A 13892-nucleotide genomic window follows, 5' to 3' on the forward strand; every position below is an offset into this window, starting at 1 on the left:
TAAGGACCTGATGTCTAGGTAGTCTCAGACACAGTACAGATATAAGGATCTGATGTCTAGGTAGTCTCAGACACAGTACAGATATAAGGACCTGATGTCTAGGTAGTCTCAGACACATTACAGACATAAGGCCCTGATGTCTAGGTAGTCTCAGACACATTACAGACATAAGGCCCTGATGTCTAGGTAGTCTCAGACACAGTACAGATATAAGGACCTGACATCTAGGTAGTCTCAGACACATTACAGATATAAGGATCCCTCTTTAGATAAACAGGGAAGACAGACAAGACAGACAGTCCAGGGTTAGTATGTGTTCTAGAAGCCGGTGTCTACAGCCCAGGGTTAGTGTGTGTTCTAGAAGCCGGTGTCTACAGTCCAGGGTTAGTATGTGTTCTAGAAGCCGGTGTCTACAGCCCAGGGTTAGTATGTGTTCTAGAAGCCGGTGTCTACAGTCCAGGGTTAGTGTGTTCTAGAAGCCGGTGTCTACAGTCCAGGGTTAGTATGTGTTCTAGAAGCCGGTGTCTACAGTCCAGGGTTAGTATGTGTTCTAGAAGCCGGTGTCTACAGTCCAGGGTTAATATGTGTTCTAGAAGCCAGTGTCGATGCTGAGAGAGCGTCGGGTCACATGTTCTATCTCTCCAGGGACATACTCGCTGAAGCTGGTCTGGTGCTTGGCCAACATCTTCAGAATCTGATGCAGGTTCTGCCACCACTGGACCTTGGGCATCCGGTGCCTACAGGGGGAGGGGGTGGAAGAGAAATTTTACTGCCTGCTTAGAGACTAAAATGACACACACTCTAAAAACCACATCGTAAAGCACTTCATGACAACAGGTTTGGATAGATGGACAACAGCTGTGGTACTCTACTCACTCAAAGTCAGTCTGTGCCTTAAGTTCAGTCACAGGGATGAAGGACAGGACCTTCTTACTGAAGCCGATGACAGACGCTGTGTCTGGGGCGTTGACGAACACACGACCTGGAATGGTAGAAGTTGACGAGGAGATAACCATTATATATCTACCACCCTGTTTCCACGGCTACATGTTGTTGAATCAGAGATAAAGCACCTCCTCTTATAGTGTCTTCATAGTTCACTACTTTAACCAGAGCCTTGGCACCCTATTCCCTTCATAGTTCACAACTTTAACCAGATCCTTGGCACCCTATTCCCTTCATAGTTCACTACTTTTAACCAGAGTCCTATGGGCCCTAGTCAAAAGTAGTGCACTATGTAGGGAATAGGGTGCCATTCGAGACACATCCAGTACCTTGTCTGAAGTTGTTGATCATCTTCTCTGTGAGCCACTGCACAGCCTTCACACCCAGCTTGGTGCCACAGTTTCTGTCGAAGGGTGTTGGTGCACCTCCCTAGAACGACAGGTGAGAGAAAAATCTGTTAATCTCAGAGCAGAAAGAAAAATTTCTAGGAATCATATTTGATCATTCATACACTTCACATTCTACATCTATCCCCTCATTTCCTGATCAACAAGCTCATCATCTTTTTAATATAAGGTTGCATTTTAACATGTAAGCATTAGCAGTGTGGTTGTGTTCGTTCCGTACCTGCTGGAGGTGCCCCAGCACGTTGACCCTACAGTCGAAGATGCCCTTCCCCTCGGCAGAATACAGCTTGTGGATGAAATCAGTGGTGTAGTGAAGGTGACACTTCTCATTCCTACAGAGACAGAACCATCGAGATCACATCATTCACTAAAACTGTCCTATAGAGACAGAACCATCGAGATCACATCATTCACTAAAACTGTCCTATAGAGACAGAACCATCGAGATCACATCATTCACTAAAACTGTCCTATAGAGACAGAACCATCGAGATCACATCATTCACTAAAACTGTCCTATAGAGACAGAATCATCGAGATCACATCATTCACTATATTAACTGTCCTATAGAGACAGAACCATCGAGATCACATCATTCACTATATTAACTATCCTACAGAGACAGAACCATCGAGATCCTATCATTCACTAAATTAATTGTCCTACAGAGACAAAACCATCGAGATCACATCATTCACTATAACGGTCCTATAGAGACAGAACCATCGAGATCACATCATTCACTATAACTGTCCTATAGAGACAGAACCATCGAGATCCTATCATTCACTATATTAACTGTCCTACAGAAACAGAACCATCGAGATCCTATCATTTACTATATTAACTGTCCTATAGAGACAGAACCATTGAGATCCTATCATTCACTATAACTGTCCTACAGAGACAGAACCATCGAGATCCTATCATTCACAATATTAACAGAACCATCGAGATCCTATCATTTACTATATTAACTGTCCTATAGAGACAGAACCATCGAGATCACATCATTCACTAAAACTGTCCTATAGAGACAGAACCATCGAGATCACATCATTCACTATAACTGTCCTATAGAGACAGAACCATAGAGATCCTATCATTCACTAAATTAATTGTCCTACAGAGACAAAACCATCGAGATCACATCATTCACTATATTAACTGTCCTACAGAGACAAAACCATCGAGATCGCATCATTCACTATAACTGGCCTACAGAAACAGAACCATCGAGATCCTATCATCTACTATACTAACAGAACCATCGAGATCCTATCATTTACTATGTTAACAAAACCATTGAGATTCCATCATTCACTATATTAACTGTCTTATAGAGACAGAACCATTGAGATCCTATCATTTACTATATTAACATAACCATCGAGATCCTATCATTTACTATATTAACTGTCCTACAGAGACAGAACCATCGAGATCCCATCATTTACTATATTAACTGTCCTATAGGAGACAGAACCATCGAGATCCTATCATTTACTATACTAACAGAACCATCGAGATCCTATCATTTACTATACTAACAGAACCATCGAGATCCTATCATTTACTATATTAACAGAACCAACGAGATTCCATCATTCACTATATTAACTGTCCTATAGAGACAGAACCATCGAGATCACATCATTCACTATAACTGTCCTATAGAGACAGAACCATCGAGATCCTATCATTCACTATATTAACGGTCCTATAGAGACAGAACCATCGAGATCCCATCATTCACTATAACGGTCCTATAGAGACAGAACCATCGAGATCACATCATTCACTATCATTCACTATATTAACTGTCCTATGGAGAACAGAACCATCGAGATCACATCATTCACTATAACTGTCCTATAGACACAGAACCATCGAGATCCTATCATTTACTATATTAACAGAACCATAGAGATCCTATCATTTACTATATTAACTGTCCTATAGAGACAGAACCATCGAGATCCCATCATTCACTATAACGGTCCTATAGAGACAGAACCATCGAATTCACATCATTCACTATAACTGTCCTATAGAGACAGAACCATCGAGATCCTATCATTTACTATATTAACAGAACCATCGATATCCCATCATTCACTATATTAACAGAACCATTGAGATCCCATCATTTACTATATTAACTGTCCTACAGAGACAAAACCATCGAGATCACATCATTCACTATAACTGTCCTACAGAAACAGAACCATCGAGATCCTATCATTCACAATATTAACAGAACCATCGAGATCCTATCATTCACTATATTAACAGAACCATCGAGATCCTATCATTTACTATATTAACAGAACCATCGAGATCCTATCATTTACTATATTAACTGTCCTATAGAGACAGAACCATCGAGATCCTATCATTTACTATATAAACAGAACCATCGAGATCCTATCATTCACTATGTTAACAGAACCATCGAGATCCTATCATTCACAATATTAACAGAACCATCGAGATCCTATCATTTACTATACTAACAGAACCATCGAGATCCTATCATTTACTATACTAACAGAACCATCGAGATCCTATCATTTACTATATTAACAGAACCAACGAGATTCCATTATTCACTATATTAACTGTCCTATAGAGACAGAACCATCGAGATCACATCATTCACTATAACTGTCCTATAGAGACAGAACCATCGAGATCCTATCATTCACTATATTAACGGTCCTATAGAGACAGAACCATCGAGATCCCATCATTCACTATAACGGTCCTATAGAGACAGAACCATCGAGATCACATCATTCACTATAACTGTCCTATAGAGACAGAACCATCGAGATCCTATCATTCACTATATTAACTGTCCTATGGAGAACAGAACCATCGAGATCACATCATTCACTATAACTGTCCTATAGACACAGAACCATCGAGATCCTATCATTTACTATATTAACAGAACCATCGAGATCCTATCATTTACTATATTAACTGTCCTACAGAGACAAAACCATCGAGATCACATCATTCACTATAACTGTCCTACAGAAACAGAACCATCGAATTCACATCATTCACTATAATAACAGAACCATCGAGATCCTATCATTTACTATATTAACAGAACCATCGATATCCCATCATTCACTATATTAACAGAACCATTGAGATCCCATCATTTACTATATTAACTGTCCTACAGAGACAAAACCATCGAGATCACATCATTCACTATAACTGTCCTACAGAAACAGAACCATCGAGATCCTATCATTCACAATATTAACAGAACCATCGAGATCCTATCATTCACTATATTAACAGAACCATCGAGATCCTATCATTTACTATATTAACAGAACCATCGAGATCCTATCATTTACTATATTAACTGTCCTATAGAGACAGAACCATCGAGATCCTATCATTTACTATATAAACAGAACCATCGAGATCCTATCATTCACTATGTTAACAGAACCATCGAGATCCTATCATTCACAATATTAACAGAACCATCGAGATCCTATCATTTACTATATTAACAGAACCATCGAGATCCTATCATTTACTATATTAACTGTCCTATAGAGACAGAACCATCGAGATCCTATCATTCACTATATTAACTGTCCTATGGAGAACAGAACCATCGAGATCACATCATTCACTATAACTGTCCTATAGACACAGAACCATCGAGATCCTATCATTTACTATATTAACAGAACCATCGAGATCCTATCATTTACTATATTAACTGTGCTATAGAGACAGAACCATCGAGATCCCATCATTCACTATAACGGTCCTATAGAGACAGAACCATCGAATTCACATCATTCACTATAACTGTCCTATAGAGACAGAACCATCGAGATCCTATCATTTACTATATTAACAGAACCATCGATATCCCATCATTCACTATATTAACAGAACCATTGAGATCCCATCATTTACTATATTAACTGTCCTACAGAGACAAAACCATCGAGATCACATCATTCACTATAACTGTCCTACAGAAACAGAACCATCGAGATCCTATCATTCACAATATTAACAGAACCATCGAGATCCTATCATTCACTATATTAACAGAACCATCGAGATCCTATCATTTACTATATTAACAGAACCATCGAGATCCTATCATTTACTATATTAACTGTCCTATAGAGACAGAACCATCGAGATCCTATCATTTACTATATAAACAGAACCATCGAGATCCTATCATTCACTATGTTAACAGAACCATCGAGATCCTATCATTCACAATATTAACAGAACCATCGAGATCCTATCATTTACTATATTAACAGAACCATCGAGATCCTATCATTTACTATATTAACTGTCCTATAGAGACAGAACCATCGAGATCACATCATTCACTATAACTGTCCTACAGAAACAGAACCATCGAGATCCTATCATTCACAATATTAACAGAACCATCAAGATCCTATCATTCACTATATTAACAGAACCATCGAGATCCTATCATTTACTATATTAACAGAACCATCGAGATCCTATCATTTACTATATTAACTGTCCTATAGAGACAGAACCATCGAGATCCTATCATTTACTATATAAACAGAACCATCGAGATCCTATCATTCACTATGTTAACAGAACCATCGAGATCCTATCATTCACAATATTAACAGAACCATCGAGATCCTATCATTTACTATATTAACAGAACCATCGAGATCCTATCATTTACTATATTAACTGTCCTATAGAGACAGAACCATCGAGATCCTATCATTCACTATATTAACTGTCCTATGGAGAACAGAACCATCGAGATCACATCATTCACTATAACTGTCCTATAGACACAGAACCATCGAGATCCTATAATTTACTATATTAACAGAACCATCAAGATCCTATCATTTACTATATTAACTGTCCTATAGAGACAGAACCATCGAGATCCCATCATTCACTATAACGGTCCTATAGAGACAGAACCATCGAATTCACATCATTCACTATAACTGTCCTATAGAGACAGAACCATCGAGATCCTATCATTTACTATATTAACAGAACCATCGATATCCCATCATTCACTATATTAACAGAACCATTGAGATCCCATCATTTACTATATTAACTGTCCTACAGAGACAAAACCATCGAGATCACATCATTCACTATAACTGTCCTACAGAAACAGAACCATCGAGATCCTATCATTCACAATATTAACAGAACCATCGAGATCCTATCATTCACTATATTAACAGAACCATCGAGATCCTATCATTTACTATATTAACAGAACCATCGAGATCCTATCATTTACTATATTAACTGTCCTATAGAGACAGAACCATCGAGATCCTATCATTTACTATATAAACAGAACCATCGAGATCCTATCATTCACTATGTTAACAGAACCATCGAGATCCTATCATTCACAATATTAACAGAACCATCGAGATCCTATCATTTACTATATTAACAGAACCATCGAGATCCTATCATTTACTATATTAACTGTCCTATAGAGACAGAACCTTCGAGATCCTATCATTTACTATACTAACAGAACCATCGAGATCCTATCATTCACTATATTAACTGTCCTATAGAGACAGAACAATCGAGATCCCATCATTCACAATAACGGTCCTATAGAGACAGAACCATCGAGATCCCATCATTCACTATAACGGTCCTATAGAGACAGAACCATCGAGATCCTATCATTCACTATATTAACTGTCCTATGGAGAACAGAATCATTGAGATCACATCATTCACTATAACTGTCCTATAGACACAGAACCATCGAGATCCTATCATTTACTATATTAATAGAACCATCGAGATCCTATCATTTACTTTTTTAACTGTCCTATAGAGACAGAACCATCGAGATCCCATCATTCACTATAACGGTCCTATAGAGACAGAACCATCGAGATCCTATCATTTACTATATTAACAGAACCATCGATATCCCATCATTCACTATATTAACAAAATCATCGAGATCCTATCATTCACTATATTAACAGAACCATTGAGATCCCATCATTTACTATATTAACTGTCCTACAGAGACAAAACCATCGAGATCACATCATTCACTATAACTGTCCTACAGAAACAGAACCATCGAGATCCTATCATTCACAATATTAACAGAACCATCGAGATCCTATCATTTACTATATTAACAGAACCATCGAGATCCTATCATTTACTATATTAACTGTCCTATAGAGACAGAACCATCGAGATCCTATCATTTACTATATTAACAGAACCATCGGGATCCTATCATTTACTATATTAACTGTCCTATAGAGACAGAACCATCGAGATCCTATCATTTACTATACTAACAGAACCATCGAGATCCTATCATTTACTATATTAACTGTCCTATAGAGACAGGACCATCGAGATCCTATCATTCACTATATTAACAATATCATCGAGATCCTATCATTCACTATATTAACAGAACCATCGAGATCCTATCATTTACTATATTAACTGTCCTACAGAGACAAAACCATCGAGATCACATCATTCACTATATAAACAGAACCATCGAGATCCTATCATTCACTATGTTAACAGAACCATCGAGATCCTATCATTCACAATATTAACAGAACCATCGAGATCCTATCATTTACGATATTAACAGAACCATCGAGATCCTATCATTTACTATATTAACTGTCCTATAGAGACAGAACCATCGAGATCCTATCATTTACTATACTAACAGAACCATCGAGATCCTATCATTTACTATATTAACAGAACCATCGATATCCCATCATTCACTATATTAACAAAATCATCGAGATCCTATCATTTACTATATTAACAGAACCATCGAGATCCTATCATTTACTATATTAACTGTCCTACAGAGACAAAACCATCGAGATCACATCATTCACTATAACTGTCCTACAGAAACAGAACCATCGAGATCCTATCATTCACAATATTAACAGAACCATCGAGATCCAATCATTTACTATATTAACAGAACCATCGAGATCCTATCATTTACTATATTAACTGTCCTATAGAGACAGAACCATCGAGATCCTATCATTTACTATACTAACAGAACCATCGAGATCCTATAATTTACTATATTAACAGAACCATCAAGATCCTATCATTTACTATATTAACTGTCCTATAGAGACAGAACCATCGAGATCCTATCATTTACTATACTAACAGAACCATCGAGATCCTATCATTTAATATATTAACAGAACCATCGAGATCCTATCATTTACTATATTAACTGTCCTACAGAGACAAAACCATCGAGATCACATCATTCACTATAACTGTCCTATAGAGACAGAACCATCGAGATCCTATCATTCACTATATTAACTGTCCTATAGAGACAGAACCATTGAGATCACATCATTCACTATAACTGTCCTATAGACACAGAACCATCGAGATCCTATCATTCACTATATTAACAGAACCATCGAGATCCTATCATTCACTATGTTAACAGAACCATCGAGATCCTATCATTCACAATATTAACAGAACCATCGAGATCCTATCATTTACTATATTAACAGAACCATCGAGATCCTATCATTTACTATATTAACTGTCCTATAGAGACAGAACCATCGAGATCCTATCATTTACTATACTAACAGAACCATCGAGATCCTATCATTTACTATGTTAACAGAACCATCGAGATCCCATCATTCACTATATTAACTGTCCTATAGAGACAGAACCATCGAGATCCCATCATTCACTATAACGGTCCTATAGACACAACCATCGAGATCCTATCATTTACTATATTAACAGAACCATCGAGATCCTATCATTCACTATATTAACTGTCCTATAGAGACAGAACCATCGAGTTCACATCATTCACTATCACTGTCCTATAGAGACAGAACCATCGAGATCCTATCATTTACTATATTAACAGAACCATCGATATCCCATCATTCACTATATTAACAAAATCATCGAGATCCTATCATTCACTATATTAACTGTCCTATAGAGACAGAACCATCGAGATCCTATCATTCACTATATTAACTGTCCTATAGAGAAAGAACCATTGAGATCCTATCATTTACTATACTAACAAAATCATAGAGATCCTATCATTCACTATATTAACAGAACCATTGAGATCCCATCATTTACTATATTAACTGTCCTACAGAGACAAAACCATCGAGATCACATCATTCACTATAACGGTCCTATAGAGACAAAACCATCGAGATCACATCATTCACTATAACTGTCCTACAGAAACAGAACCATCGAGATCCTATCATTTACTATATTAACTGTCCTACAGAGACAGAACCATTGAGATCCTATCATTCACTATAACTGTCCTACAGAGACAGAACCATCGAGATCCTATCATTCACTATATTAACAGAACCATCGAGATCCTATCATTCACTATGTTAACAGAACCATCGAGATCCTATCATTCACAATATTAACAGAACCATCGAGATCCTATCATTTACTATACTAACAGAACCATCGAGATCCCATCATTCACTATATCAACTGTCCTATAGAGACAGAACCATCGAGATCCCATCATTCACTATAACGGTCCTATAGAGACAGAACCATCGAGATCCTATCATTCACTATATTAACTGTCCTATAGAGACAGAACCATCTAGATCCTATCATTTACTATACTAACAAAATCATCGAGATCCTATCATTCACTATATTAACAGAACCATTGAGATCCCATCATTTACTATATTAACTATCCTACAGAGACAAAACCATCGAGATCACATCATTCACTATATTAACAGAACCATCGAGATCCTATCATTCACTATGTTAACAGAACCATCGGGATCCTATCATTTACTATACTAACAGAACCATCAAGATCCTATCATTTACTATATTAACAGAACCATCGAGATCCCATCATTCACTATATTAACTGTCCTATAGAGACAGAACCATCGAGATCCCATTATTCACTATAACGGTACAATATAGAGACAGAACCATCGAGATCACATCATTCACTATAACTGTCCTATAGACACAGAACCATCGAGATACTATCATTCACTATATTAACTGTCCTATAGAGACAGAACCATTGAGATCACATCATTCACTATAACTGTCCTATAGACACAGAACCATCGAGATCCTATCATTTACTATATTAATAGAACCATCGAGATCCTATCATTTACTTTTTTAACTGTCCTATAGAGACAGAACCATCGAGATCCCATCATTCACTATAACGGTACAATATAGAGACAGAACCATCGAGATCACATCATTCACTATAACTGTCCTATAGACACAGAACCATCGAGATCCTATCATTCACTATATTAACTGTCCTATAGAGACAGAACCATTGAGATCACATCATTCACTATAACTGTCCTATAGACACAGAACCATCGAGATCCTATCATTTACTATATTAATAGAACCATCGAGATCCTATCATTTACTTTTTTAACTGTCCTATAGACACAGAACCATCGAGATCCTATCATTCACTATGTTAACAGAACCATCGAGATCCTATCATTTACTATATTAACAGAACCATCGATATCCCATCATTAACTATATTAAAAAGAATCATCGAGATCCTATCATTCACTATATTAACAGAACCATTGAGATCCCATCATTTACTATATTAACTGTCCTACAGAGACAAAACCATCGAGATCACATCATTCACTATAACTGTCCTACAGAAACAGAACCACCGAGATCCTATCATTCACAATATTAACAGAACCATCGAGATCCTATCATTTACTATATTAACAGAACCATCGAGATCCTATCATTTACTATATTAACTGTCCTATAGAGACAGAACCATCGAGATCCTATCATTTACTATATTAACAGAACCATCGGGATCCTATCATTTACTATATTAACTGTCCTATAGAGACAGGACCATCGAGATCCTATCATTCACTATATTAACAATATCATCGAGATCCTATCATTCACTATATTAACAGAACCATCGAGATCCTATCATTTACTATATTAACTGTCCTACAGAGACAAAACCATCGAGATCACATCATTCACTATATAAACAGAACCATCGAGATCCTATCATTCACTATGTTAACAGAACCATCGAGATCCTATCATTCACAATATTAACAGAACCATCGAGATCCTATCATTTACGATATTAACAGAACCATCGAGATCCTATCATTTACTATATTAACTGTCCTATAGAGACAGAACCATCGAGATCCTATCATTTACTATACTAACAGAACCATCGAGATCCTATCATTTACTATATTAACAGAACCATCGAGATCCCATCATTCACTATATTAACTGTCCGATAGAGACAGGACCATCGAGATCCCATAATTCACTATAACGGTCCTATAGAGACAGAACCATCGAGATCACATCATTCACTATAACTGTCCTATAGAGACAGAACCATCGAGATCCTATCATTCACTATATTAACTGTCCTATAGAGACAGAACCATTGAGATCACATCATTCACTATAACTGTCCTATAGACACAGAACCATCGAGATCCTATCATTTACAATATTAACAGAACCATCGAGATCCTATCATTCACTATAACTGCCCTATAGAGACAGAACCATCGAGATCCCATCATTCACTATAACGGTCCTATAGAGACAGAACCATCGAGATCACATCATTCACTATAACTGTCCTATAGAGACAGAACCATCGAGATCCTATCATTTACTATATTAACAGAACCATCGATATCCCATCATTCACTATATTAACAAAATCATCGAGATCCTATCATTCACTATATTAACAGAACCATCGAGATCCCATCATTCACTATATTAACAGAACCATCAAGATCCTATCATTCACTATAACTGTCCTATAGAGACAGAACCATCGAGATCCCATCATTCACTATATTAACTGTCCTACAGAGACAGAACCATCGAGATCCCATCATTCACTATATTAACTACCCCTCTGGATGTCTTGTTGTTAACCTCGATAATGGGGTCTTACCTGTTAACCTCTATAATGGGTTCTTACTTGTTAACCTCTATAATGGGGTCTTACCTGTTAACTTCTGTAATGGGATCTTACCTGTTAATCTCTATAATGGTGCACTGTGGTTAACCTCTATAATGGGTTCTTACCTCAGCACCAGACCCCTCTGGATGTCTTCCTTCATCTTCTCTGCAAGATGCTCCACGTTAGTCTGAAAGGCCAGGGTCATATGTATTAAGACTACATGGATCATTTATCCCTCTGTTCAGGAAGTCTAACCTATAGTACATTGATCATTTATCCCTCTGTTCAGGAAGTCTAACCTATAGTACATGGATCATTTATCCCTTTGTTCAGGAAGTCTAACCTACAGTACATGGATCATTTATCACTGTTCAGGAAGTCTAACCTACAGTGCATCCATATGAATGACTTTGTGCTCTGTCTGGGATAAATGAAGACTGTGAGACTTTCACTCTTCACCCGAGATGGCACTCTAGTGAAGACTGTTAGTCTGAGATGGCACCATAGTGAAGACTGTTAGTCTGAGATGGCACCCAACTGAAGACTGTTAGTTTGAGATGGCACCCAGGTGAAGACTGTTAGTCTGAGATGGCACCCTGGTGAAGACTGTTAGTCTGAGATGGCACCCTAGTGAAGACTGTTAGTCTGAGATGGCACCCTAGTGAAGACTGTTAGTCTGAGATGGCACCCTAGTGAAGACTGTTAGTCTGAGATGGCACCCTAGTGAAGACTGTTAGTCTGAGATGGCACCCTAGTGAAGACTGTTAGTCTGAGATGGCACCCTAGTGAAGACTGTTAGTCTGAGATGGCACCCTAGTGAACTACTTTGGAGCAGAGTAGGGAATAAGGTACTATGCCAGCAGCATCCTGGTTCTCGCCTTTAGGTCCTGGAGGTTGAAGGGGTCCTCGAAGATGTAAGCAGCATCTGCTCCCACAGCGATACCGGCGTAGGTTGCCAGGTAACCACAGTAGCCTCCCATAGTTTCCACTACGAACACCCTTCTCTTGGTCCCTGTAGCCGACTGCTTGATCTTATCACAACTCTAAGAGAGGAGGGGACGGACAGATGACAGACAGAGAGGGGAAGGTTAGAGACACAACTGAAAGGGTCAATCTGCACTTCCTACATACATGGTTAAAACAAGGTTACAACTATAAACATGGTTACAACTATAAACATGGTTACAACTATAAACATGGTTACAACTATAAACATGGTTACAACTATAAACATGGTTACAACTATAAACAAGGTTACACCTATAAACATGGTGACAACTATAAACATGGTTAAAACATGGTTACAACTATAAACATGGTTACAACTATAAACATGGTTACAACTATAAACATGGTTACAACTATAAACATGGTTACAACTATAAACATGGTGACAACTATAAACATGGTTACAACTATAAAC

General features: G+C 37.6%; 1 protein-coding gene across 2 annotated transcripts in view; it reads right to left on the bottom strand.

Moving 5' to 3' along the window:
- Positions 1-465: 465 nt before the first annotated feature.
- pfkla (phosphofructokinase, liver a) overlaps positions 466-13892 on the bottom strand; it is a 66801-nt gene continuing 53374 nt past the window's right edge. For both annotated transcript variants that reach the window (XM_042306843.1, XM_042306844.1), the window contains 6 exons: positions 13348-13512; positions 12595-12656; positions 1573-1684; positions 1275-1374; positions 877-982; positions 466-737 (listed from right to left, as the gene is read on the bottom strand). In XM_042306843.1, coding sequence (XP_042162777.1) covers positions 590-737; positions 877-982; positions 1275-1374; positions 1573-1684; positions 12595-12656; positions 13348-13512 — 693 coding nt within the window. In that variant the 3' untranslated portion in view covers positions 466-589. The remainder of the gene's footprint in view (positions 738-876; positions 983-1274; positions 1375-1572; positions 1685-12594; positions 12657-13347; positions 13513-13892) is intronic.

The sequence above is a fragment of the Oncorhynchus tshawytscha genome, linkage group LG26 (assembly GCF_018296145.1).
Source record: "Oncorhynchus tshawytscha isolate Ot180627B linkage group LG26, Otsh_v2.0, whole genome shotgun sequence".
NCBI lineage: Eukaryota > Metazoa > Chordata > Actinopteri > Salmoniformes > Salmonidae > Oncorhynchus > Oncorhynchus tshawytscha.